Source organism: Lagenorhynchus albirostris, chromosome 5 (genome assembly GCF_949774975.1).
Source record: "Lagenorhynchus albirostris chromosome 5, mLagAlb1.1, whole genome shotgun sequence".
Lineage (NCBI taxonomy): Eukaryota > Metazoa > Chordata > Mammalia > Artiodactyla > Delphinidae > Lagenorhynchus > Lagenorhynchus albirostris.
Window position 1 is genome coordinate 145483378 of NC_083099.1, and position 26943 is coordinate 145510320.

Here is a 26943-nt window from a genome sequence, read left to right on the forward strand (position 1 = left end):
GAGAGGTGAGAGACCTGCCACGGTCCTTCATCTCCACATCCAAGCCTGCAGCCTCTGGAGTGTATGCTGCTCCCTGTGTTTCCAGATTAGTGATCAGCAGATTCTCCGTTTTAATCCACAGTTGTATGACCTTCTACTTTTATGTTTTTCCAGTAATTTGAATAACCAAGTAACTTGATAACCAACATTATTGATTGATTGGTGCATGGCATTTGGGAGCGCTGTGTATCTTTCCTAAAACTCTTATATGTTGATGATGTAATCATCTCAGGGTTTCTCTGAAAATGCACATGACTTGTGAGGAGGGTCACTCCCCACAAGTCATGGTTAAACACGTGGTTTAACCATCTTTGTCCTCTTTCAGCTGAAACATTAACAAATGTGCTGGATTTCAAAAGGGATGCCGGCCTGTGGCATGGAGTGTTAACAGTGAGTGCTGTGTCTAAACGACCTGACTGTTAGAGGGAGGGTTGCTAACGTTTCACGTCCGTGGGTGACACCAAACCCTATCATAGCTGATGGATAACGCTTAGTGGTGTTGGTGTGAACGGTGTCTCTGGACTGAGCTGTCCTGTGAGCAGAGCTCTGATGCTCTCTGTGCCTTTCCTGGCGGGGTGCGTGCCCAGCCCCGACCGCTCGTCTCTTTGCAGAGTGTCATGAACAGGATGCACGTGGTCAGCATCCCATACGCGCTGATGAAGGCGAACCCACTCTCCTGGATTCAGAAAGTGTGTGCGTATAAAGGTAACGGAAATAGCACCATCTCTCCATTCATCCTTCATTAGAGAAGTCTCTTTGAATTCATCTTTGGCGATTAAGAAAAAATAAAGCAGCATGCAGAACCGCAGGCGTGTGTGGGCCGGGGCCAGGCTCCCCTACAGCTGTGGTGGGTCTGAGTTGCCAGCGCTGGGGAGCTGGGGGGTCGTGGAGGACAGCTCTTCTCTGCAAGGGCCGTAGACTCCTAACTTTATTCTCTCACAGAAATGCTCCTAATTCTTAGTTCTTGAGGTGGTTTTGATTTGAAGTTAGGGCTCTTCAAGCTACCAGTAGCAAAGCTGTGTACTCAAAGCGGCTTATGACCCAGAGTGAGGGGGCTGCCCGTGGGGCCCAGCCTGCCCTGCTGTCCACCTGTGGTCAGTCGGTGCTTCCCCAGCACGGCCACACCTGCGTGGTCTGAGCGTCCCTCTGGCTCTGCTTCGGCGGAGCTCGGGGGCACCTTTAGTCACCCCTGAGGGGGACTCGGGCTTTTTTCGCACTGACTTGCCCCGGGTGGCCGTGTGCTTGCCGACTGCACCGATGATGGTGCCAGTTACCGATGTGGACGTGGGCTGTGCTCTGTGGCGTGTTGGGCGCTGTCTCTGTTTACCCTGTCTAATGGAGGAGAACCAAGGTCTGGTGGGGCGTTTGGCGGGTGCCTCTGCTGGTGAGAGCAGGGCCGGGAATGAGGCCCAGCCCGTCTGTTCACATCGGGGGCCTCCCCGCAGCCCCACGTCCCCGGGGCCCCCAGCACAGGGCAGGCCTAGCCTCGTGGCTGTGGAAGGGGCAGCTCGAGAGGGAGGGGCCAGTGTGGGGAGAGCAGAGAGGCTCCGAGAGAGAATCAGTTGCGAACGAGCGAGTTGATTTCTAGGTACGCTGGGCGGGGAGGCCGGGCGGCAGGGAGCACGCGGCCTGCTCTGTGTGCACGCGCCCCTGACGCAGGCGCGTCCCTGCCCCCCCGCAGCCCGGGCCGCGCTGGTGAAGTCCCGCGACATGCACTGGTCGCTCTTGGCGCAGCGAGGTCAGAGGGACGTCAGCCTCAGCTCCCTGCGCCTGCTGGTCGTGGCCGACGGTGCGAACCCGTGTGAGTACCGCCTGCCCACCCCTGCCCCCGCGGGCCAGCCGCCGGGGCTCAGGGCTGAGCCGGAACGTGTTGGGTGCCCCGTGGACATGGGTGCGTCTCCTGCTCTGTGACTCGGGGTCTCGTGGTGACTCACGGGTGCGTCTCAGACGTGTTTGTCAGGCCTCTCCGTTTAAAGTGGTTTTGACACAGTGGACGGGAGGTCCATGCCTGAGCGGGTCTGACCAGAGTGTAGATACAGCCAGAGCCCGGTTCAGGCTCCCAGCCTGTGGCCTGGGCCCCACTGCACTGGCGTGGCGGCTGCGCGTTCCCAGCCGCCCCGTGTCCTCCCGGCGAGTTTTTTCACTGCTTTAACACCTGTGTGTCACTGTTCGTGCACTGAATCCGCCCTGGACCAGAGGCTGCCTTTCATCTAATACCCTGTCCAGCTATGGCCCCGACACTCGGGAGGGCACCCTACATTCTAGCACCCCAAAGCCTCTTGTTCCCTCCACCCACCCCGAACCCCGAGGGCCCCGCCGTCCTGCCTCCAAAGCACCAGGAGCTGCTGGCTTCTCCAAGCCTCCACTGCGGTGCACCCGTCGAGCCACCAGGAGCCCGTCCCAGGGCTGCTGCCCCCCAGACCCCAGATCCCACCACTCCGAGTGCCCGTCACTTCCCTGTAGCTCCGAGCCCTCTGGACAGTCTTGTGTGTCCTCTGCTGGACACAAGGACCCATGACCAGGTCCCCTCCTTCCCTGGAGCCTCGCTGTGCAGAGAGAGGGTGCAGGTCATGGTGCAGCCCCGGGGCCCCAGTGGGTGCAGGGCTGTGCTGACTCAGGCCCTGAGCGGGCAGCACCCAGCCTCCTAGGAGCTGAGTTTTCGTGGCCCGGTGACACTGGCGGAGAAGCAGGGACAGAGAGCTAGGCTGTGCCCACAGGAGAGGCACGGCAGGGCCGCCTGGCAGAGGCTGCAGCTCCAAGGCACGCCCAGGAGAGGGCGCGCACGTGGCCGGGGCCTCAAGCGGTGGAAGGTTCGGCTGCGGCTCCTGGGTCACCTCCCCCTTGGCAGAGCTGCCAGGAGGCGGGTGAGGCCGTGGGTTAGACCTCAGAGACAACGCGGGGCTGAGAGTTGGCTGCTTGTTTGCTGGTGATTTGAGAACGCGCCCTGTTTTTCATGGAAAGAGCCCCACCCCCTCCCCATGAGACTTTGACTGTGAGGTGAAGGGGTGCAGCCTCCAGGCCCGGCGCCAGGCGTCCCCCACGCCGCGTGCCCGTCGGCCTTGCACTCAGCTCTTGCGTCCACTCTGTCTCACGCAGGGTCCATATCCTCCTGTGACGCATTCCTCAACGTCTTCCAGGCCAGAGGGCTGAGGCCGGAGGTGATCTGTCCCTGCGCCAGTTCCCCGGAGGCGCTCACGGTGGCCATCCGCAGGTAGACCATGCTGTAGACGCTTAGTTCTTCCTCGTTCAGCCGAACTACCTGTGGTAGCAGATTTGGTTGATCTGTTCCTGAGCAGGAGAAATCGAGAGCAGCGACTGGCCCTGGGCCCGTTTCCCAGGTGTGTTGGTGCTGTAATGGGGCAGCCCCAGGTGCCACATCCAGCAGCCTGTGTTGGCCGCACGTCCCACACCGGCCTGGTTTGTGGCGCGAGTTCGATAGCGGCTCCCTGGGTCGCCATCTCTGGATTCTTGCAGCACGCGGGCTGGTTTTCCCGAGTGTTCCTCCGATCAGGAAGGCCTTGTGTCCCGCGGTAAACACTGCAGCCAGGACTCGCCCCTATTCCGGGGCAGGGTGGCCGGTGGCCAGTGCACATCAGCTGTGGACGGGGGTCTGTGCCTGTGGGACCCTTGACCTCCCAGTGGTGCCCCCAGCCCCTCCGCCCCCAGGCTGCATTGTCTCTGGGCTCATCCATGTCGCTCCGCGGGCCTCCGCAGGTGTGCCCCTCGGCTCACCTTCCTGCCCACGTCGTCCACGCTGCCCTGAGCGCCATCCTCGGGTAGAGGGCAGCGTCCTTGCAGCTGAGGGTGACTTAGTGTTAATTTTCCACCCTCAACTCAAATTAGCCTCAGCTGTGGTCTTGTGTTACGTCTGTGTATTTATAAATAGTGGTGTAAGTGATGGTAAAATTTTAGTAATAATTAGCATTGAAAACAACGTCTTTATTCTTTACAGACCATAAGGTGTTCTTCGTTCCTTTGTTCTGTGGTGATTTCTTGTGCTCAGCAGAGTAGTGTTTTCCCGCTGGAGAAGATATGACATTTGTTTCTCAGCATCCTGGTTCCTGCTGCTGCGAAACTAATCAGGCCCAAACTTGGCGTCGCAAACAGCAGCAGTCACTTTCCTCCCTCTCCTGCTTCCCACGGTCAGGAGTTGGGAAGGGCTGCTCAGGGCAGTTCTGCCGGTAGTTTGATGGTCTCGGGCTGGCACGTGCTGGGGAGCGGCCGGCGCTTCGCTTCGTTGTTCCTGCGTGCGGTCCCAGGCTCCTTCCCCTGGCTTTGGTGCTCGCAGGCTTGCTCCCAGGAGGCGTGTCGCTCTGCTCACCTGCTGCTCGGGGCCCCGGGGGATGTCCCAGGACGGCCTGGTGGAAGCATCCTTGCGGCCCACAGGGCCCCCCTGCAGAGGAGTGCGTGGGGTGGGGCGTCGTGCAGACCTGTGGAGATACATGCTGCCCCCCAAGGTCCTGCAGCCAACGTCCCCACAGCCGGCGCAGACGGGCACCTGGCTGCTCATCGTCCTGTCGGCAGGGGGCCGTGGTCCTACGCCCACGGGCTCTTTCCCCTTGTCGGTTAATCAGTTTTGTTTCCAGGCCGCCTGACCTGGGGGGCCCTCCTCCAAGAAGAGCTGTGCTGTCGATGAGCTGCCTCAGTCACGGGGTGATCAGACTGGACGCGGAAGAGAAGCTCTCGGTCCTGACGGTTCAGGACGTCGGTCAGGTGATGCCTGGAGGTGAGGTCACAGCTGGGGATGGTCTTGTCCTGCGGCCGGGTGGCAGCAAAGGCTCTGGAGCACGTGAGCACCAGAGGGCTTCAGGTGATTCCCCATGTGAATTGGGATTTTAATTAGTAACATATTTTTTGCTTTTTGCCTCCCTCTGTATCAAGTTAAAGTTGTGCTGAAATACGAGGTGTGTCTATGGCCTGTGAACCGGACTCTGGTTCCCCACCGTTGGGGAAGTAGTGCCAGAGCTCGGGTTCTGGGTGCTCACTGCGCACCAGGCAGTCGTCACGCCTCTCTCGAGGCCAGGCGTCAATCTCAGACCCCTGGACGTCTGCAGGTAACCCGGTGATGAGACTGTCTCTACATCCTGACAAGGGCCTGTTAGGGGAGCAGCGTGGCCCTGAAGGTTCCCAGGGATCCCTGTGCTCCCAGAAAGGCCCCGGGCCCAGATGACGCATGCGTCGCGGGGCGTCTGTGCCGCCGTGGCAGCCGGCGAGCGCAGGAAGGTGACGGCGCTGTGCCCTGAAGCTCCCCCGCAGGCGCGAGCACACGCGGGACCCTGCGCAGGGTCATGGGGGAGAGTTGAGAGCAGAGCCGGGCCCGGGAGGCCCTGTGGCACTGAGATGGGGAGCGCCCCTCACCGCAGTGACCCCGTGGCTGCTCCAGCTGCCCTCCTCCCCGTGCTGGCCCTCCCGGGCTCCGGGCAGCTGCCAACCCACCTGGGCAGCCCCGGAGAGCAGCCCCATCTCTGCGCCAGTCGCCCCGTCTGCTGCTCTCCGGGGTACGGGGCCTGCGCGGGCGGGGCGTGAGCCGCGCACGCTCGGGGACAGGCTGGGAACCAGTGGGAGGGCCACGGGCCGCGGTCTGGGCCTGTGCGTGTGCCAGAGGTCGGACACGTAGAACAAGGCGGGACGTTTGAGTTTGTTTCTAGCTCCACTTCCTTAGAAGCGTGAGTTGTGTTTTTTCCTTGCATAAGTCTACCAAAAGTAAGGACTCAGCGGTTCTGTGGAGGCAGAACTCCAGCATAAACATTTTATGAGGGGTAAAGAGCAGGGTCTTTCTGATTTTTAGTTGTTATGTGGCGAGCACAGTAATTCTTTAAAAGGTGGTGAAATATTGTAATAGGTGATTCTTTTGATTGAAAGTATAAGGACTCTCGTTTTATTCTTAAACTTGGACCAGGTTCTGTGTGTGTGCACACACTCCCTCAGGCACGTGTGTGCTCCCTCGGGGTGTGTGTGGTGTGTGTGTGCACGTGCTCCCTCGGGTGTGTGTGTGTATGTGCACATGCTCCCTTGGGGCGTGTATGTGTGCACGTGCTCCCCTGGGTGTGTGTGTGTGTGCGCGTGCGTGCACACGCTCCCTCGGGGGTGTGTGTCTGTTGCCAGGATTGTTGCAGGTCTGTCAGTGAGGACCTGGGGGGTCTTGTTTTCGGCAGATGCGCAGCCTTCTCTGTCCCAGCCCCAGGTTGTGTTAGCGCGGCTCGCCGGGGTTGTCCCTTTGGTCCGGTTGTGGCGTGGGCGGGGTCTCTGTTGCATTAGAATGCGGGCGAGCGCGTGGATCTGGGGGGAAACGCACACGCAGCAGCGCCACCCTCCGCTGCCTGCCCTCCTGAGGCTCTGGGCCACAGGCGGCCGCATCGGCGGGCATGCTGCTTGGTGAAGACAGAAGGGGGTCATGGGGCCGCGGGAGGGGCCCACGCTCGGGGGGGTCGTCAGGCCTGGTGTGGGAGCCAGCCCGAAAGGCAAAGGTGTGAGCGGGTGGCACCGCCCATCTCCTGCGGGTTCAGGAGGGCGGTGCCGGGGGGGACGACAGAGCCCGCGTGACTGGGAGCATTTCTGTCACCTTCAGGCACCGCGTGTGGAACACGCAGGCTTGTGGCCAGAGGGGTGTGAGTGTCCAAGCCTGGAGCACACGAACTGTTCGTGTCCACCCTGCAGAGGCCAAGCCCGCGGGTCTCTGGGGATGGCCCATCTCAGTGTCCTCTTTGTTTGTGCCCTTGAGGGTTGTTTTCTCTCTTTAGCTAACGTGTGTGTTGTGAAGGTGGAGGGGACCCCTTACCTCTGTAAAACCGATGAAGTTGGAGAAATCTGCGTCAACTCCAGCGCGACGGCGACAGCATACTATGGGCTGCTTGGGATCACAAAGAACATCTTTGAGGTCCGTGCCTGGTCCCTACTTTGTGCAGAGGTCGAGTCCGCAGCTGCGGAGGGGTGGGAGGGGACAGTGCGGCTCTCGGCAGTGCCCGCTCTGTCAGGCCAGCCCTGCGTGGGCACCTCGTGGCCCTGACGGATCCAGGTTGGCCCAGGGAAGCTGGCCTCTGGGCTGGAGAGTCCAGCGAGTGCCCCCCAGACCCCGGGCCGGGACGGGACAGGCCGGGAGGGGGAGCACGGGCCGTGGAGGCCAGGAGCCTGAAGGGGGTCTCACCAGACGGCAGGGACTCTGGCCCTGGTGGGAGCCCCTTCCCCTCCAGGCAGACGCGGTGATGCCCGTCTGAGGAGCCACGCCCGGCACGGGCAGCGCATGCCTGGCCCTCTCTCTCACCTGCCTGCCGCTCGCTTGATCCCTGTGGACCACGCCTAACCTTGTCCTCCCCACTCTGTGCAGACTGTCCCAGTCACGGCAGGGGGCACGCCCGTCTCCGACAGACCTTTCACCAGGACGGGGCTGCTGGGCTTCATCGGGCCTGTGAGTATGTCCCGCTGGCAGCCCTGGGCCTGCAGATGGGCTCAGAGCTGGGGAGGGGTGCTGCTCTGCATCCCCTGTGCACAGGACCCCCCCAACAGAGTCCCGGCCTCCAGAACGTCACTGGGGCCAAGCTGGGGAGCCCTGTCTGTAGCGCAGGAGCATCAAGTCCTTAACAGACTTCACCCTCAGCTGCATTCCCATCTCTGACCTTTCCGGTGCTGATGCCTGCCCTGGGTGCTCCCTCACCCCGCCCCGAAAGCCTGCCAGGCTTAGGGCCTCTTCACCCCTGGTGGCCCCTGCCTGGGTCTCCCTGTCACCGTGGGCAGGGGGCCCGCTGGCCCTGTCTGTGAGTTACTTGGTCTCCGAGCTGTCAGGTCTCTGTAGCAGGGCCTGAGCCACAGGGCCTGCCCACGTGTCCGGGGCCCGACCAGCGTCCTTGCCTTCAGGATAACCTGGTCTTCGTCGTGGGCAAGCTGGACGGGCTGATGGTGGTGGGGGTCCGCAGACACAACGCGGACGACATCGTGGCCACCGCACTGGCCGTGGAGCCCATGAAGTTTGTCTACAGAGGCAGGTGATGCGCTGCGGGTCCCCTTGCCGTGCCTTTAGGTTCCTTCTCTAGCTAACCTTCGAGAGGTCTCCTGCAGTGGAAGGAAAGCCTGGTGATTTGAATACACAAAACCTAAAAATTCCTGTTCATCAGAGGAACTTCACAAAGAACAGGATGACATTTGCAGCGAGGATGCCAGAGTTGGAGTCCTCACCGCACACAGAGCTCATGGTTCCTTAGAGGGTGAGATCCAGACCTCGACCTGGGCACGGAGCACAGTGCGCGTGAGGGCGAGGGCACCTGGGCAGCTGCCGGAGAGCCTCGGGAGTGCGGGCTGGAGCGGAGGGCACCCTTTTGCCTGAAATCACCCGAGGCTGTTGTCTCCTGGAATAGAGTCAGTTCGCCTTCTCTGAATGTGTTAGGCAGTCACTTTACAGATTCTCATGTCCACAGAGCACGTAAGGGGGCCCCTGGCCCGGGCCCCGGGCGGCTGGGGCGGGGAGGGGGCACCCTGTCCAGCTTGTCCAGCTCTGAGCTCTCTTTGTCCTGGAGGAGGCAGCCCCTTCTCCTAGTTGGTCCACTCAGCCACTGCACTCCTTCACTGTATTCTTCTCAAGGTAGTGCTTTCGTTACTCAAGCTAAGGTGCCTATAAGCCTGGCTGGAGCCGTCCTTTGAATATACCTTAAAGAAACGATCAGGGAATTCTGCCAGTGGTAGGTGAGCATGGTCTGCCGGCCCTTCTCCGGGTCAGGATGACGGCCGCGAATAAGCACTCGGGAGAAACCAGCAGGGCGGGCAGGCCTGGTGGGTGCGTGCAGCCTGGAGCCGGGGCGCACAGGACTCACAGCAGAAACCGGAGACACCGTCAGTGCAAGTGTCCACCGAGCGGACTCCGGGGTAGCCCACGCCTGCTCCTGGGTGCGTTAGGGAGCCTCGCGTGGCCACCGACACCTGACGGCACCTGGAGGTGAAGCCGGCCCAGCGACTAGCGGGGGTGCAGGGTGGTCGCACCGGCGGATGGAGAGGTGGCCTACCTGCGTCCACCAGGGAGGAGCTGTGCACTGGACGCGGTCACGGCGTCCCGACAGGACAGTGTTTAGCAGATGGAGTAAATGTAGGGCAGAGGCGGCTGTAGAGTGAGCTGATAAGCTGGAAAGCCAGATAAAGAAATTTCTCCGGAAGTCAAGAAATAGAAAGTTTAAAAGAAAAATTAAGAGGGAAGTGGAGCAAGAAGGGCTGGCATCCTGAGAGCAGACTCGGTGGGGGATGCGTGTCTGGACCCTGAGGAAGGGGGCCCGTGGGGTGGGCCTCCAGCCAGCATGCGTCAGACTCCCCGGCAGAGGGGCTGGAGCCAGAGGACGACAGTGCAGTAACGTTTTAAGTTTTTCAGAGGAACCTTTTTTTTTTTTTTTGCCGTACGCGGGCCTCTCACCGTTGTGGCCTCCTCTCCTGTTGTGGAGCACAGGCTCCGGACGCGCAGGTTCAGCGGCCATGGCTCACGGGCCCAGCCGCTCTGAGGCATGTGGTATCTTCTCGGACCGGGGCACGAGCCCGTGTCCCTTGCATTGGCAGGCGGACTCTCAACCACTGCGCCACCAGGGAAGCCCCAGAGGAACTTTTAACCTAGATTTTATATTCATCCCAAGATGTCACTTAATTGTGCAGTTGCAGTAAAAGTATTCTTGGGTACGTAAGGTTCAGAAGTTTTGTCACAAAAAGACCATGTTTGTGAAAACACTTTTGGGTGAGGTACTAAGAGAAACAAGATGTGTGAAAGTAAGGAAATGTTAATACTGGGTAAAGTTTGTTGCATTACAGAGAGTGGGTGCACGTGTGCGTGTGTGTGTGCCTGTGCGTAGAGGCCAAAGGAGCAAGCCAGAGAAGGTAGGTCAGTGAGGGCCCAGAGCTAGCTTGGCAGCCATGCCAGCAGGATGGGCGTGATGGGGAGACAGATGCTTGTCTCATAAAGAAAAAGAGAATCCACTCAAAGTCCAAAGGAAGAAAAAGGCAGCACAGAGAAAAGGAGAACATGTCGAACTTCTTCGATCAGACGTGAGACAGAAGACCACTGCCGTCAGCCACAGACAGGAGCAGAGTGATGGGTGATGCAAGATTTCACCTGGACGAAGAAATAGATAATTAACAGAACTTCTCGACAGAGGCTTCTGCATAAAGAAGTACATCACATAGATTAACATTGCAATTAAGGAAAACGTTCTTTACAACGTGTGCCTGGTTGTTTGCTGTGCACTGACGTGCTCTCTGTTTTGTGAATCGAAACTTATTTCATCCACATTGGAGGAGCTTCGTGGCTGCTTCCCTTTAAATTCTGTTGGACAACGTCTCCCTCCAGCCCTGCTGCGGCTTCCGTCTGGGCAGGACGGGGCGTCCGCGTCCCGGCCCCCCTTGCCGGGCCGTCATCTCTGTCCCTTCCTCCCCCAGGATCGCGGTGTTCTCCGTGACAGTGCTGCACGATGACCGGATCGTGCTGGTGGCAGAGCAGCGGCCCGACGCCTCAGAGGAGGACAGCTTCCAGTGGATGAGCCGTGTGCTACAGGTGGGGTGCGTGTGGGCACTGGCTGAGCGTGGGCTGACCCTCAAGGTGAGGGGTGGCCCCGCGGAGCTGCCATCCACCGGGGTGAGAGATGTAAACTTGCACGCATCGGTGTTTCCACTGCTGTGCTTTGAGAATTTCAAACATGTAGCAAGGTGGAAGCATAGCCCAGTGAACCCTTCGCGCCTGGGCTGGGGCTCCGCGTGCTTCCCACCTCGTGACACCCGTTTGACACGCACGTGCCCTCGGCCTCACCCGCGTGCTGCGCACTGTCCTTCCCTACACGTCCACGTTTACATCCTTAGATAATGAACTAGATTCAACAAATTCTTTTGCGGGGAAGGGAGTAAACTTTGCCTTCAGTAAAGAGCACAAACTAAGTGTCCACTCAGCTTTACTGAATGTAACTTCCATGTAGAAGGAGCCCATTTTCAAGTGTCCAGGTTGATGAGTTTTGACAAATGTACACACCCAGGTAACCACAGGTAAGAGCGCTCCCGTCTAACGGGGAGCCGCTGGCTGCTTTGTGTCGCCGGGGATGAGCCCTGCCCCCTCCCTGGACGTCCGTGCAGACGAATCTCAGTGTGGGCTCCTGGTCTGGCATTCTTTCCCTTGGCATCACGTTTGTGTGGTTCCTCGTGGTGTGTGGATCAGTGGCTCATTCCTTTTTATTGCCAAGTTGTGTTCTTTTGCTTATCTGTTCACACCTTGGTGGACGTTGGGTTGTTAATTTTTGGCTATTGTGAATAAGGCTACTGTGGACAATAGTGTACAAATCTTTGGGTGAATTTCAGTCCTGGCGGCTTTTCCAACCTCTGGTGTCCTGACAGCTCCGGTTGGTTTTGTGGCGTGTGCTCGGCCCCAGCCACCTAAGAAAGGACACTTGTACAGAGCAGACAAAGTCCAGCGTCAGGGAGGCCAGGGAGCTCTGAGCTTCAGAGGATCGGTTTTTCTACTAATATTTACAACGTTTATTTTTAATGAAAATTTTTAATGTTTTGTTATGGAATATTTCTGATATACGAAACATACAAAGGAGAGTGTAACAACCCGTGTGTGTCCATCACTGCTTCAGCAATGACCGACAGTCAAGGCCCCAGCCGTGCCCCGCCCATCCTCCCCGCTTCTCCCTCGGGAGTGCTTGGAAGCAAATCCCGGACTCACAGATTTTACCTGTAAATTTGAGTATTTCTTTCTTTAAAAAATAAGTACCAGTATCACATCTTAAAAATTAACAATAAAATTTTTATTCAGGTATAATTGACATGTAACACTGTATTAGTTTCAGGTGTACCACATAATGATTTGATTTTGTATATATAGTGAAAGAGTCACTACGTCTAGTTAATGTCCGTCAACACACAGAGTTACAGAATTTTTTTCTTGTGGTGAGCACTTTTAAGATCTACTCTCTTAGCAACTTTGAAACACACAGCACAGCATTATTAACTACAGTCCCATGCTGTACATGGCATCCCCAGTACTTATCACCTTATAACTGGAAGTTTCTCCCTTTTGATGCCTTCACCCATTTCTCCCACCCCGCCACCCCTCACCTCTGGCAACCACCAATCTGTTCTCTGTGTCTATGAGCTCATCTTTTTGTTTTTGTTTTTAGATTCTACATGTAAGAGATCATATGTTTTTGTCTTTCTTCATCTAATTTATCTCACTTAGCATAATACTATGAAGGTCCATCTATGTTGTTGCAAATGGCAAGATTTCATTCTTTTTTATGGCTGAGTAATATTCCTGTGTGTGTGTGTATGTGTGTGTGTGTGTGTGTGTGTGTGTGTGTGTGTGTGTGTACCGCAGTTTCTTTATCCATTCGTCCATTGATGGATGCTTAGGTATGTTGGCTATTGTAAATAATACTACAATGAACAGAGGGGTGCATGTATTTTTTTTAAGTTAGCATTTTGGTATTTTTTTATTCACTTATTTATTTGTTTTTGGCTGCATTGGGTCTTCGTTGCTGCATGCAGGCTTTCTCTAGTTGCAGTGAACAGGGGCTACTCTCTGTTGTGGTGTGTGGGCTTCTCATTGCGGTGGCTTCTCTGGTTGCAGAGCATGGGCTCTAGGCACATGGGCTTCAGTAGTTGTGGCTCTCGGGCTCTAGAGCGCAGGCTCAGTAGTTGTGGCACAGGGGCTTAGTTGCTCCGTGGCCAGTGGGGTCTTCCCGGATCAGGGCTCGAACCTGTGCCCCTGCATTGGCAGGCGGATTCTTAACCACTGCGCCACCAGGGATGTCCAGCATTTTTGGTTTTTTTCCAATAAATACCCAGAAGTGGAATTGGTGGATCATATAGTAGTTCCATTTTTAGTTTTTTGAGGAACCCCCATACTGTTCTCCATAGCGGCAGCACCAGTTTACTTTCCCACCAGCAGTGCACGAGGGCTGCCTTTTCCCCACATCCTCGCCAACACTTGTTGTTTCTTGTCCTTTTGATAATAGCCATTCCAACAGGTGTGAGGTGATATCTCATTGTGGTTTTGATTTGCATTTTCCTGATGATTAGTGATGTTTAGCATCTTTTTATATACCTGTTGGCCATTATATGTCTTCTTTGGAAAAATGTCTATTCAGGTCCTCTGCCCATTTTTTAATTGCATTATTTGATTTTTGTTTTTGTTTTATTTTGCTGTTGATTTGTATGAGTTTCTTATATATTTTGGATCTTAACCCTTATCAGATATATTATTTGCAAATATTTTCTCCCATTCAATAGGTTCCTTTCATTTTGTTGATGGTTTCCTTTGCTGTGCAGAAACCTTTTAGTTTGATGTAGTCCCACTTGTTTAGTTTTGCTCTTGTTGCTTTCGCTTTTGGTGTCAAATCCAAAAAAATCATCACCAAGACTGATGTCAAGGAGTTTACCATAGCCTATGTTTTATTCTAGGAGTTTTATGGTTTCAGGTCTTACATTCAAGTCTTTAATCTATTTTGAATTAGCTTTGTGTGTGGTGTCCAGTTTTCCCGACACCATTCATTGAGGGGGCTCTCTTTCCCTGTTGTCTGTTCTTGTCTCCTTTGTTGTAAGTTAACTGACCACATATGTGTGGGATTATTCCTGGGCTCTCTATTCTGTTCCATTGATCTACATGTGTTTTTGTGCCAATACCATACTGTTTTGATTACTATAGCTTTATGATATTTGAAATCACTGAGCGTGATACTTCTAGCTTTGTACTTCTTTCTTAAGATTACTTTGACCATTCAGGGTCTTTTGTGGTTCCGTACAAATGTTAGTGTATTTTCTAGTTCTGTGAAAAATGTCATGGGTATTTTGATATTGCATTAAATCTGAAGATGGCTTTGGGTAGTATGGACATTTCAACAATATTAATTCTTCCAATCCATGAACTCAGAATATCTTTCCATTTATTTGTATCTTTTTCAATTTCTTTTATCAGTGTCTCATAGTTTTAAGTGTACATGTGTCCTTCACCTCCTTGGTTAAATTTATTCCTAGGTATTTTGTTCTTTTGGATGTAATTGTGTATATAATTTTATACATATATATATATATATATATATATACACATATATATAAAATTAAATATTTAGTCACTATTCAAATTTCCTGGGTTATCTAATGTTTAGTATGTGTGTTAAACTCAGGATCAAAATAAGGTAAAAATTGCACTTGGTGGGGCCAGGCTTTTAAGTCTTTTTTAATTTTTTGTCTCACTATGAACTAGTGGATTATAGTTGTTATATTTTTGACAGTGGTCAGTGGGAGCCTCTTCGGACTGGCTCTTGAGCCCTTTAGACACACCTCCTGGGTTCTTTGAGGCCACACCCGGGAACAGGAAGCTCGATTCCTGGGGAGGTGGTGCATTTTGTGTCCTAGACCCGACACTCCTGGGGCCCCGCTGCCTTCTAGGGGAAGTGGAATTTGGGCACTGTCTGGGAACTTGATGTTACTGGCTTTTTTCAGTGGACAGAGTAGGAGGTGATGTCTGCCTGCTTTGCAAGATTACCTGCATCATGGGTTTATGCTGCTAGTTCCAGCTCAAGACCTCAGGGTTTTTTCTTAAGTCACCGATCTTTCTCCACAATGAAAAATTTGCCGTGGTGATGCTTCCAGCAGAAGTACTCATATCCTGAGGCCACTCTGCACACAGCACAGTCTCCAAATAACCGTCTCCACACTACCTCTCAAGTGTGAAATTTCCGAGCGCAGCTTAAGATGTTTTTTCAATTCTTTTTGCCCGTGGGACTGGATTAATGAAATTCCTGTGTTTAAAGTCACTATAAATAGATTCTCTCTCGGGCTGGGCTACCAACCTGATTCCACTTTGGTTGAGTTCGTTTTATTTTACTTTCAGTTGTTAGGGATTGCTTTTTTAAATTTTAAGTTTTTTGTGTGTAAAATATATACATGGTTCCAAATTTGAAAGCAAGGTGTATTCAGAGGAGTCCAGCTTCTGCCTGCCTTGCTGTTCACTGCTTCTCCCACAGGAAGTCACTTAACGACTTTTACGGCTTTTTTTTAATGTGAGCAGTTACAGATTTATATTCGATTGTGTACATACACAGAACGTGTGTGTGATAGGAAATGCACACTCGCCTCGCCATGTTTCTCTTCTAGCAAAACGTCCCAGAGGTCACAGTTCCCCGTCTCATGCCCCCCCTTCCAGGCCATCGACAGCATCCACCAGGTGGGCGTGTACTGTCTGGCCCTGGTTCCTGCGAACACCTTGCCCAAGGCCCCTCTAGGAGGGATTCACGTTTCTGAAACCAAACAGCGCTTTCTGGAGGGGATGCTGCACCCGTGTAACGTGTTAATGTGCCCTCACACGTGTGTTACCAACCTTCCCAAGCCTCGCCAGAAGCAGCCAGGTTAGTGTACATCACACAACACGTCTATTCTGTCTTCAGACTGCGGCAGCTACGCTTGTGTTTAACTGGTGCAGCCCTGTTGAACGCTCCATCTCTGGGGTCGGGGCTAAGAGCCAGAGCGAACGGCACACTGGGTCGGTCCCCACCTCCTGCCCCCCAGGGGAGAGCACAACCCCACGTACCCAGCATGGGGGTTCCCCCCGCCTGTTAGCACCCACCCCAGGACTGGATTCAGGCCTGGCGTCTGAGCTGTGGAGACTGCTCCCTGGGGGCAGAACTGATGCCCAAGAGCAGCCCTGGAGCTTGGAATCTAAAGCGCCGCCGCGGCCACCATTGTGCCGTGGGGCGCCGGCCACGCCGAGGCCATGGGGCCTGTGGGTGCCGCGCGTGCTGCTACTCGGCTCTGTCATCAGCCACAGTCACCGGGTTGATCTAGGAAGCCCCAACAAACGGTCAACTTCCCTTCCCTGGTTTAACTCTTACGTACAGTTTTTCATTCCTTTGGTTATGTAAATTTTTAGTAAATGCTAACCTTTGTTGATTATTACACACATAAAATACCATTAAATGAAACACAACCAGTAAAACAATGAGATCAATACATTAAGAGTTTAGCTGTGGCTGAGGTCAAATCATATCTCCCCAGGGCATCTGCCATGTGGTGAATGTCTCCATCTGGCTTGTTTGTAAGAGAGAGATTCTGTTTGTCACTTAGCATAACCCTTGTAGCTGGTTTCCCGAACACCTGTGTCATAGTGAAGAATTAAATGCCTGCCTGTTCAAATAAAAAGTTGTGTGATGATTACCTCTCAGACGTCACCCACCTCTCACTCGCAATCCCCCCTCGTTTTCTAGAGGTTGGGCCAGCCTCCATGGTTGTTGGGAACCTGGTCGCTGGGAAGAGAATCGCTCAGGCCTCGGGGAGGGAGCTGTCTCACCTGGAGGACAGTGACCAGGCGAGGAAGGTAAGGGCGGGTGGCTGGGGGGAGGAGGGGCCTCCCTGGCGGGTGGGAAGCCGCCAGCACTGAGCGCCCCCCGTGCGCCCCGCAGCTCCTGTTCCTGCCCGACGTGCTGCGCTGGCGGGCCAGCACCACGCCCGAGCACCTGCTCTTCCTGCTGCTCAGCGCCAAGGTGAGGCCGCCCACGCCTGCGGGCCACGCGCTGCCCGCCTAGGAGGGGGGCTGAGGTCTGTTTCCCAGCTGTGGCACTCAGGCTCAAGGCCTCACGTTTGGAGAACAGCAAGCCTTGGCACCCAGGCCCCGGCTGGCCTGCCTCTCTCTGTGGGAGCCTCAGCTTCCACACAAGCCACACAGTTACCTTTCTGTGGCTTTTATATTTAACAGGAAAATTCTCATTACCTTGTCTTTTGATTATGAATAGTATGCATGTAAGTACTCCTAAGTGAACTAAAAGGAAATGTTTATTTTGTAAAGATTAGGAATTTAGACCTTCTACATTTGTTGATAGCTTTAACATGACAAATACTGCTTACTGCCCTGATCCTGGGTACCTTTCAGCGGACGTTACATGCTACCAGGGGCTTCTAGGGTATAAAGGAGAAACTGTAAGTTGTGGGCCAGTAGACAAACTATGAAAACATGAAAAATAACAATGAAAATCCTGCATGACTCGCTGTCAGGCGCTCCCGGGCCCACGAGGACGCTTGTGCTCTGACGTCTTACAAACACTGGCCTTGGGACTTCCCTGGTGGTCCAGTGGTTAAGACTCTGCACTCCCAATGCAGGGGGCCCAGGTTCAGTCCCTGGCTGGGGAACTCAGATCGTGCTTGCCGCATGGTGCAGCCAAAAAACAACAGAAAGAGAAACACCAGCCTGGCTTTCAGTCCTGCTCATTACTGGCCACTGCTCCTTCATTCAAAAATATTGATTGCTGCCTGCTACATACACAGTGTTAAAGAAGACAGAAAAGGCCCCTGTTCGCCAGACAGTGAATTAAGTCTTCCTGTGGCTGATGGAACTCTAAAGCCAATAAGTAACAGTTGACCAAGATAAAGTCAGCTCATGGCGAGAAGCTGAAAATCAGTGCAGCCGGGGCTGTGAGGCGGTGAGGCCGGGGCACTGGGCTGACCCCAGGCGTGAGCCGTGAGGGGTGTGACGGGGCCCGTGATTCCGAGCGACTCCTCTGGATTGTAAGAGGGCAAGGGTGGGAGCAGCGGGCCAGGGGGCCGTGGTCCAGGCGAGAGATGGCCATTCAGAGAAGAGGACGTGGGGATGTAGACACGTGTGATGGGGGGTCAGAGGCAGGCCCGCGGGATCGAGGGTGGCCTGCGTGGGGGCTGAGCGCCTGTGCAGATGGGGCGCTTCCCAGGGAGGAGGGGGCTGTGGGTGGGCGTGTCCAGAGACACCACCAGGAGCACAGTCAGCCCAGAAGACCCCATGATCGTCTTTAAAGCTCAGAGCTCAGGAGGAACCAACAGAAGACCACCTGGCCTTCTCCAGGTGCATTCCAAAAACTTGTAAGTTTTTGCACTTCTTTTGGCTTGTCAACCTTCTGAGGTTTGAATTGTCCTTAGGTCTCCAAGGATATGCCAGCTTTCGACCCGGGAGGAGGCCTGTGCCTAGCAGGTGGTGTCCCTGGCACGAGGTGGCCCCTAGCCTTGGGGACTGGGGGGGCTCTGGGCCTTTGGGCTCCCGGTGCATGCCTGGCATGGCGCTCTGTACCTCGGCTTGGGTGTGAGGAGAGTCTGACCTGCTGTGCAAAGCCCCTGGACCTGCGTGGTGTGGCCTCGGCCAAGGAGCAGTGAGGGATTTGGACGCTGCGCCGGGCTGTCCTGGAGGCCGGTGGTGGTTAGGCCGAGTGGCGCTGTACTTCTCCTGAGAAGGACCGAGAGAGCTGTGAGGCCTGACTCGGGTCAGCAAGGGGAGGGAGGGTCAGCTCGGAGCTGGTCCCTGGCCCAGCTCTCCTCCGCAGAGACCCAGGTGCGGGGCGCCCCGCCAGCCGCTCGTCCGCCCAGGCTCCCTGAAAGAGCAGCCTGCGGTGACCCAGGTCCCGGGACCTGGTGGATGGGGTGCCTGAACATGCGTCAGGGTTCAGTTTAGGGGCCTGTATTTACTGTTTCTCATTTGCTTATGTGTGTTTATATTCAAGATAAGGGTTGCTTTTAGGGAGGGAGAGGATGGAATTGGGGGCGTATGTAGAGTGGCAATGATTTATTTTATAAAAGAGACATTGAAACAACGTGGCAAAATACTAGGTAATGAGAAACTGGATATTTATTACATTATTCTTTATACTACTGTTATATTTTAAATATTTTATCATAATGGCCAAAAGGGTTTTCTCAATCGCCAAGTCTTTGACCGTGGTGGACGACCAGGCTCTGAGAAGACTGCAGACGGGTCTGGAGTGGCACCTGTCCTGGTTCCTGACCACAGGGGCTCAGACACGGGCTGTGCGCGGAGTGTCCATGGGTCGTCCCCTGCCCCCCGCTCAGCAGTGCCCACGATTGCTTTCCTAGGGCACAGTCACCAGCACCACCACCTGCATCCAGCTGCACAAAAAGGCCGAGAGAGTGGCCGCTGCTCTGATGGAGAAGGCCAGGCTGACCACCGGGGCCCACGTGGCCCTGGTCTACCCCCCAGGTGAGGACCTGCCGGCCTGCCCTCTGCCCGTGCCCACCCTGCGCTCCCGTCACGCGTGCCTCCACCCCTGTGAGCACTTGTGTGTAATTGTGAGTCCACTCTTGCCTGTCTTAGTGCAGCCTTTCCTTTCTGTTTGCTTTCTTCATCTGGCTGTTCTTCCCGCATCTCTCCCCCTCTGTTTTATTACTAGAAAGCAAACACCCTTGTAACCACCAACCAGGTCGAGAAATGGATCTTTGCTTTTCCCGTCCCAACCACCTCCTCCATTCTCCAACAGTAGCCTCTGTCCTGACCTCTGTGGTCACCATTTCTTCCATTTCTCCATAGTTTGATCACCCAGATGAGCGTCCTAGTCATCACAGTTTAGTCTGCCGATTTTCTTTAAATCTGATATATTTTTAAGTCTCCTTTAACCTGCAGGCTGCCCTCTGTCCATCTCTTCTGTGGCCCTGGAGCGTCTCCGCCGTCTGGAGTGGCTCCGTGTATGCCGGCTGCTCCTGGGCTCCCACAGGGAACCCCGGGTCAGACTCCCTCGCAAGACCCTGAGGCTGTTTCTTTCTTTTGCGGAATTAGCACGCTAGCAGCCATTGACATTCTCTGTCCCGCGTTCATTAACGCTTTAAGGGTCACTAAATAGTGGTGTTCTGTCCTTTCTTTTTCACTTACCAGCCGTAAACTATAAACAGACACTTGCCCTCGTTAGTATCTGGTCACCCAGTGGTAGAATTCAGCTGTGAAAGGTAGAGTAAGTGTTGCTTCTTTCCTTCTATCAATGAAATGAATTCTGTTTCTTGTCGCACCCTAGTGGGAGCTTGCTCCCACGTCCTCGGGTGTGACCTCCCGTCCTAATGCCTCCTGCTGTCTGCTGGGACCAGGTGCCCCGGCCAATTCTGCGTGGAGCCTGGTGTTCACAGCACCAGTTTGGGCCAGGGGCTCGTCCCTCCTGGGCTGGCCGCTGGCCGTTGGCCCTTTCCTTGAACAGAGCTCTGATTTAAAATGAGTATAATAATTATATCTTGGAGACAGGCAGTGCCTCATGAGTTCATACTGCTGCACCTGATCAGATTCAGGGTTACAGGCTTTTACTGAGCCCTTCTTGACGTTCCGTCTGCTTTACGCCTGTGTCTCCCTTCTTCCCTACTGAGAATCCTGATTCTCCAGGATGGGAGTCGATAGAATTCAAATATCCCAAGATCACTCACTTGCTTTATCCTGTGTCACAAGCAGCACCTCCAAAATAACGGTAGTAATACGTGACCACCTGTGTGATTTTTGAAAGCAGCTTAAATATTTTCACACGTGCTTTCTCCACCCGTTTTCCCTGTAGCTGTGCTCTCTGTGTCACCGGGGCGGGTGGGGCTGGGGGCCTGCAAAGCCGGCCTCTCCTCACCCTCAGTCCCAGTGACTGCGTTCAGTCTCTTTGTGCCACGCTGGTTCTCTAATTGGTTTCTCAGGAAGGTTCATTGGAACAGTATCCCCTGAGTTCTTGCTTGTTGGTAACAGTCTGTACACTTCGTAATGAAAGTTGTTTTTGCTAGATAAAAAAATCCCTGACTCACATTTTCTTTTCTTGAGCCTCTCAAATATGTGTCCATTTTCTCCTGGCCTTAAGCATCAAGTCTGACGATAATCTAATTTTCTTCCTCTTATGAGTCACTGGCCTTTTTGCTCTAGGTGCCAAAAGGACATTTTTTTTCCCTTCTTAAAGTCCGGCATATGGTTGTAACATTGATTATTACAGGGCGGCATTCTCTTACCTAAGGTATCTTTGGAAGGCAGCTACGCTCACCACTATACCATCAATGCCGTACAATGTATAAGGTATCTTTAAATAAGAAGATGCAAATCTTTTTTTTTTTTAATTTCAAGGAAGTTTTCTAGAACCGTAGTCTTTTCTCTGTCCCTTCCCTTGCTTTGATTTTCTTCGCATCTCCTGACTGCTCCCGTGGCCCACGTGTTAGGTCTTCTCTGTCGTTTTCCCCAGGAGTGTCTCCGTTGAGTTTCCAGTCTCGTCCTCTTCGTGGTTTCTGTGTCCATTGTCTTGTTTGCTCTTGGGCTCCTTCTAGTTCCATCTTCGTTTCTGAAATGATTTTTTTATAATTTCTACTTCTTTCCTCATTTCTTTTTTCTAGTTCTGATTTTGGTTATTCTTTCATATCTTGCATCATTTTCTTAATGCATTTTAGCACATGTTAAAATGGGCTGCAGTTCTTATCTGCTGACCTTGTCTGGACAGATGACGATCTGCCCCTGATTCTTTTCCTTGTACCTTGGGTGGGACTTGGCCCCCGGGCCATCCGCACGGACCCCCCACCCCTCCCGTCTCCTTCTGTGCCCCGCACCCTGAGCCCCGAGCCCCACTCCGTGGGCCTCTCTGTGTTGGGCTGGATTGCTGGCCCCAAACCCTCATGGCTGCTCACTGGCGCTGGTGAGTGGGTGAACGGTTTCCGTCCCTCGCCCTGCTCTCTGATCAGACCCACAGTTGTGGGAACAAGATGCCTGCGCCTCCCCAGTCGGGATGTCTGGGCCTCCTGGGGCTCCCAGCCCTCCCGGCTCCCTCCGGTGCCACCTGGCTCCTGTGGAATCCCCTCACTCTGCCCAGTGCGGCCCCTATAGCCCGTCTCACCTGCTCGGCGCCCGCTCTGCCTCTCCTGCCTTGTCTTGGGGTCCTGGCTCTGGGAGTTTGCTGCTTGGCTGTTAGGGGATGCTCTTCTCCTGCGTCTGGCGCACGGGTGGTGGCACTCGGAAGACCTTTCCCTTTCCCTTTCCTGGGCGGCCTGGGCCTTCGCTGGAACAGGAATCACAGGTTTCTCTGGCGTGGCAGGTGCTTCCCCAGGGTTGTAGGTGATTTTCTTTTTTCCCCCCTTTATAAGTCTGTTGTTGTTTGGCCTGGAAGCTTGTTGGTTCTAGTTCAGGAATTTTACTGGGAAACGCCTGGGTCTAGGTCCTCTCTCACTTTCCTCCCACTTAATCTTCATCTCAGGAAACTGTTCTTTTTCGTTACTGCCTTTTCTCCCTCTTTTTCATGCTTCTGGAACTCCTGACTCAGGTTTTGGGTACCGTCTCTTTTCAGTGTGTCTGGCAGGACACGACTTGTGCTGGGCACTTTCTCTCTGCTTGTGAGATCTGGGGGCCTCTTCCCAGGGCGCTGTCCTGGAGGGCTCCCTGCCCGGCAGCCAGGGCGAGCTGGCGGCCCGGCCTGTTTCTGGACGTGGACGCGTGGCGGCTCGGACACCTCGGGCTCCCACTGGCGTTACAGTTACGCTGCTCTTTCCGGTCCCGGGAACGTGCGGTCATTTCTCTCCAGGACTGATTGCAGCTCCCACTCTTCTCGTCTCCCTGGCCTCAGTGTGAGGCAGACATCTCCCCGGCCGAGATGAGGCCAGGGACACAGCCGCTCGGGACCCCCGGCCATCACCGTCCACACCCGGCAGAGAGCCTGGGAGGACCACGGCCATGCAGGGGCTCCGGGCTGCAGCTGCAGGCGTGCAGCGTGAGGACATGCTGGGGGTGAGGGTTGCTGAAGTAACAGGAGAATAGGAGAAAAGACGGAAGGAGGCCCAACGCCTCTCTCTCTTTGGGGCATGTTTGACACTGTTTATAAAAAATTTTTAGTGAATAAAGGAAAATGCTTGTTGAAGTCCTGAATTTACAACCTTACCAGCAGGTGGAGAGTATAATGAATAGCTGGAGGGCAGATCCCACCCTGCTTGAAGTTTTGCAGATGCACACCGGTGTGTGTGTGCACGTGTGTGTGTGTGCACGCATGCGCACGTGTTGTGCATTCCCTGATTTACTGTGAGGGGCCAGGACTTTCTCCTTACAGGGGTGTGTGGCCCTGGGGTGACTCTCTGGGAGCTGCAGGTGGGGTGCGGGCAGGGACAGGGCTGCCCCACATGTTCGCCTGGTGATGCCAGGACAAGAGGAGATGCACACGCAGGGGCGGCAGGAGCTGCATGAGCTCGTGGAAGTGAGTTGCTGATGGTGCTTTCGTGTGTTCAGTTTGGTGATACCTTTGTGGCGCGTTGGGCAGAGTGGCCCTGCTGGGTGTGAGGATGCTCACACGCGTGTCGACCTGCCTGCTGGCTCTGTCTCCTGGGTGGTCCCTGGTGGGTGGGCTCAGGCCCGTAAAGATGACCGTGCTGAGTACCCCTGGCCCTGATGGAGCATCGTGAACTTGTAATCTGGTGAAACCCGTGAGCTGGGTTAAACGTTGTGTATTTATTTTGACCCTGGAATCAAAACAGCCTGAGACTGGTGTCTGGTAGCCAGATGTTGTCAGACAGTGCCTTGTGTGATTTGAGGACAACATCTGGAGGAGTCTCCAGGGTGTGGGACTCAGGTGTCCTCAAGTCGGACTGAGTTCAAGAGGGGAAGATGGGTTTTAAGCGTGGTACAGTTCCCCCCGAACTTGAAACACATGAAAGAGTTGAAGGAGCAGCCAGTGGTCCCACGTTGTGGCGCGGGGTTGAGAGCGGGGCAGGGACATCCTGGCCCATCCCCAGGGGTGTGGGCCTCCCTGGAGAAGCGGCCAGGCCCCCCATGTCAGGGCGCAGATGCACGCGAGAGGTGCAGGGCTTTCGGGGTGGGCAGCTCGCCCACCTGCCCTCCATGGCCTCCTCTGGGCCGTGACTGCGCCCCCCCCCCCCGCCCTCCTGGCCTCCCTGTGTCTGGGCGGGGGGTGACCTGCAGCGGGGTAGCTCTCTGTCCCTCCGTAACAGCGCTGTTCAGTGCACACCGTTAGTGTGGAGGAGGGTGGTTTTATTCAAGCACAGCAGGTAAGGCCCCTGGTCTTTCTCGTGGAGAAAGACCATGGCCCTGGACGTGGAGAGCAGCCTTTGACCCGCTGACGCCCTCTGACCATGTGTCTCCCCAGGGGTGGACCTCATTGCCGCCTTCTACGGCTGCCTGTACTGTGGCTGCGTGCCCGTCACTGTGCGGCCCCCGCACCCCCAGAACCTCGCCACCACACTTCCCACCGTCAAGATGATTGTGGAGGTAGGCAGGCACCACGGCCGGCAGGGCGGGCCTGACCGTGGGCCCGTGTGCAGTTCGCTCCCAGGCGCCGAGTCTCACTTGTGCCTTCAACCCCTGTGCCCTGCAGGTCAGCAAGTCTGCGTGCGTACTCACGACGCAGGCCATCACGCGGCTGCTCAGGTCCAAAGAAGCACTGGCCGCCGTGGACGTCAGGACCTGGCCGACCATTCTAGATACAGGTGCGCGTCCTCGCTGCGTTGGTGTGCTCGCTGGCCCCGCCAGGATCAGCCCCCTTTCCTTCCTTTGTTGTAGGGATTGCGTTGTCGCCACGTAAACATAAAGGTTGGCTAAGAGCAGCTTAGCAGCTTCAGTAAATGGTGAGAGGCTACTAACAGGAGGCTCGCCGGCTGGGTGCCTGACAGCCTATGTCCACCAGCTCGAGCCTAGAGCCGGACGCGCAGAACGGAGGGCGGCTGGTGGGGAGCAGAGGTCCTTCCAAGGCCCGGCGCCTGTGGACGAGCTCCCCTTGCTGCCTTTCATGCCCACGCAGCGGTTGGCAGTTGCGGGGACATAGACGGTGCCCACAGCACACACACACCTGTCCTGGGTCCCCATCGTGGGTGTGTGCTCCCGCGCCCCAGGAAATGCTTGTGGGCCCCCTCTGCCTTGGCCTGTTGGGTCAACCATCAAGACACCCCAAACCAGCAGCACCCTCCAGGCTCCATCGGTAACTCGAGGCGCACGGCCACATCGGTGCCAGCCGGCAAGCAGAGAGGGGTCCCTCCTTCCCCATCGCACCTGGTGGGTATAGGTGCCTGTCCTTGCCCACCAGGGCACTGCCCACGAGAGGAAGTCAGGGACCGTGTTGTCAGTGGCCACCTGCCTGATACCAGCAACAGGCACGGGGAGCTGGTCCAGGGCGGCTGGCTGGGCTCCGGGGAGTCCCCTCACCTCACCCGCTCCCTGCCCTCGCCTCGCCTGTGCCCACCTGTGCGTGGTCAGTGCTGTGCCCATCTCATGGTCCTGAAGGAATGCGATGAAGCACCCAGAGCCCTGGGGGCCCATCCTTAGCACTTACTGTGCACAGAGATGGTAATCCTGGCTCCATCACAGGCTCTGGGACCCTGGCCAAGTCCCTGCTCCTCTGAGCTTTCCTGTGGGGCTCTCTCGGCCCATCTCCAGCCCTCTGTGTCCACCTCGTCCCCTGTCCCCATCCCCACATGCTCAGCGTGGTTGCGAGGGTCCGTTCCACGTGACCTTCCCTGCGTGCACACGCGGCCTGCTCTCCCGCAGCCTGACTTCTGCTCTGAGCTCCCCAGCTCCCCAGGTGCGTCCTGTCTCCTCTCTCCCCACGAGAACCTGAGCTAGCATCCACGCCACCCATGTCTCCTGACCGACAGATGACATACCCAAGAAGAAGGTGGCCAGCATCTTCAGGCCCCCGTCCCCAGACGTGCTCGCATACTTGGACTTCAGCGTGTCGACCACGGGGATCCTGGCGGGTGTGAAGGTGGGTCCTCTGGCTGGAGCTCCCCTCCACTCCGGCCCCTGACACAGTGGGCGGGCAAAGGGCAGAAGGGTGTTGGCTGCAGGTCTGTGCAGGCCCTTCCTCCTCTCAGAGCTTAAAGCAGCAGTTCTGCTCCTTAAAGTTTGTGTTAAATACCAATATACCCCAGGATTAGGTTAGCCTGAGAGTGATGCGTATTTTAGTGTTTTATGGTAATGTCTAAACTTTCTGATTCATGACTGTCTGGCCTCGAGGACCAGGTGACTTGGATGAGTCTGTCACATTAGCAGGCACCAAACGCTCCACTAAAGGTCTCTATTACCCTGAACTTTCGCCTAGAAGATTCCTAGTGTGCCGTACCTGGGTACTGATTGGTGTATGTGGGATTGGGGCCAGCCACCCTTTCGGGAAGTGAAGGTGTCCGGCTGCTGTGGGCAGCAGGCACTGCCGTCAGCCCTCCCTCTTCCCTCACATCACTGAGCAGAGCTTTCCTTTCACCCCTTAAGATGTCCCACGCAGCCACCAGCGCCCTGTGCCGCTCCATCAAGCTGCAGTGTGAGCTGTACCCCTCCAGGCAGATCGCCATCTGCCTCGACCCCTACTGTGGCCTCGGCTTTGCCCTGTGGTGTCTATGCAGGTGAGTGTGCAGATAGAATGTGCAGGTGAGTGGAGGGTGAGTGTGCAGGTGAGTGGAGGGTGGGTGTGCGGGGGAGTGGAGCTGAGTGTGCAGGGGAGTGGAGGGTGAGTGTGCAGGTAGAACCCCCCCACTCCTTACCCCACCTCCAGCTGAATTGCTTCTTCAGACGCCCCCTTTCTAAGGTACATTTTTGACGCCCACCAAGCAGAGGATACATGTGTGAGTGGGTTGGTTTGTGTGGGTGTTTGGTGGGTTGGTGTTCGGGTCTGAAATTGAGTAAAAGAGTAAAAATGCCTTTTTATTAAGTGCACACTCTCCGTTACTACTAATTCCATCCAGAACAGGGAAGTAGGAACCCATCTTTGTAAGCAGAACCCCGTCCCTGCCGGCTGGCCCATCCCTGACAGCGACCCTGGATCCTTGAGTGCTGGTGGCGGGACCTGCGCCCCCAAGTTTTCTACTGAAAGCCCCACTCGGCCAGAGCAGAAAGGGTGGGCTCTGCCGGGAAGGGCAGTGTCCTTGAGGGGAGAGGCGCCCACACACGTGCTGACCCGCCCCTGTCGCTGTCGCAGTGTCTACTCGGGACACCAGTCGGTGCTGGTGCCCCCGCCGGAGCTGGAGACCAACGTGTCCCTGTGGCTGTGGGCTGTCAGCCAGTACAAGGCCCGTGTCACCTTCTGCTCCTACTCGGTGATGGAGATGTGCGCCCGGGGCCTGGGCGCGCAGACAGCGGTGCTCAGGGTGCGTGCCGTCCAGGCCTGGAGAGAGCCCCGGACCTCTCCCAGCAGCCGAAAACCCTCCCGGGGCGCCCCGCCCCCTGCTGTG

At 55.5% G+C, this 26943-nt stretch overlaps 1 protein-coding gene across 20 annotated transcripts in view; it reads left to right on the plus strand.

Moving 5' to 3' along the window:
* Positions 1–26943, plus strand: part of DIP2A (disco interacting protein 2 homolog A) — a 92069-nt gene that overhangs the window by 54099 nt on the left and 11027 nt on the right. For 11 of the 20 annotated variants that reach the window (XR_009540842.1, XM_060151150.1, XM_060151151.1 and 8 more), the window contains 18 exons: positions 365–429; positions 651–744; positions 1721–1840; positions 3136–3250; positions 4626–4765; positions 6780–6916; positions 7364–7444; positions 7891–8018; positions 10438–10552; positions 15194–15395; positions 16251–16360; positions 16446–16526; positions 18874–18997; positions 23874–23995; positions 24102–24213; positions 25375–25484; positions 25988–26118; positions 26691–26859. Coding sequence is in view for 10 of the 20 variants with exons in the window: in XM_060151150.1 (XP_060007133.1) it covers positions 365–429; positions 651–744; positions 1721–1840; positions 3136–3250; positions 4626–4765; positions 6780–6916; positions 7364–7444; positions 7891–8018; positions 10438–10552; positions 15194–15395; positions 16251–16360; positions 16446–16526; positions 18874–18997; positions 23874–23995; positions 24102–24213; positions 25375–25484; positions 25988–26118; positions 26691–26859 (2156 nt within the window). In the remaining 10 variants the exon portion in view is untranslated. Of the gene's footprint in view, positions 1–364; positions 430–650; positions 745–1720; positions 1841–3135; positions 3251–4625; positions 4766–6779; positions 6917–7363; positions 7445–7890; positions 8238–10437; positions 10558–15193; positions 15396–16250; positions 16361–16445; positions 16527–18873; positions 18998–23873; positions 23996–24101; positions 24214–25374; positions 25485–25987; positions 26119–26690; positions 26860–26943 lie in introns of those variants that run through there. The other 9 variants (XR_009540848.1, XR_009540851.1, XR_009540843.1 and 6 more) reach the window with 8 other exon arrangements.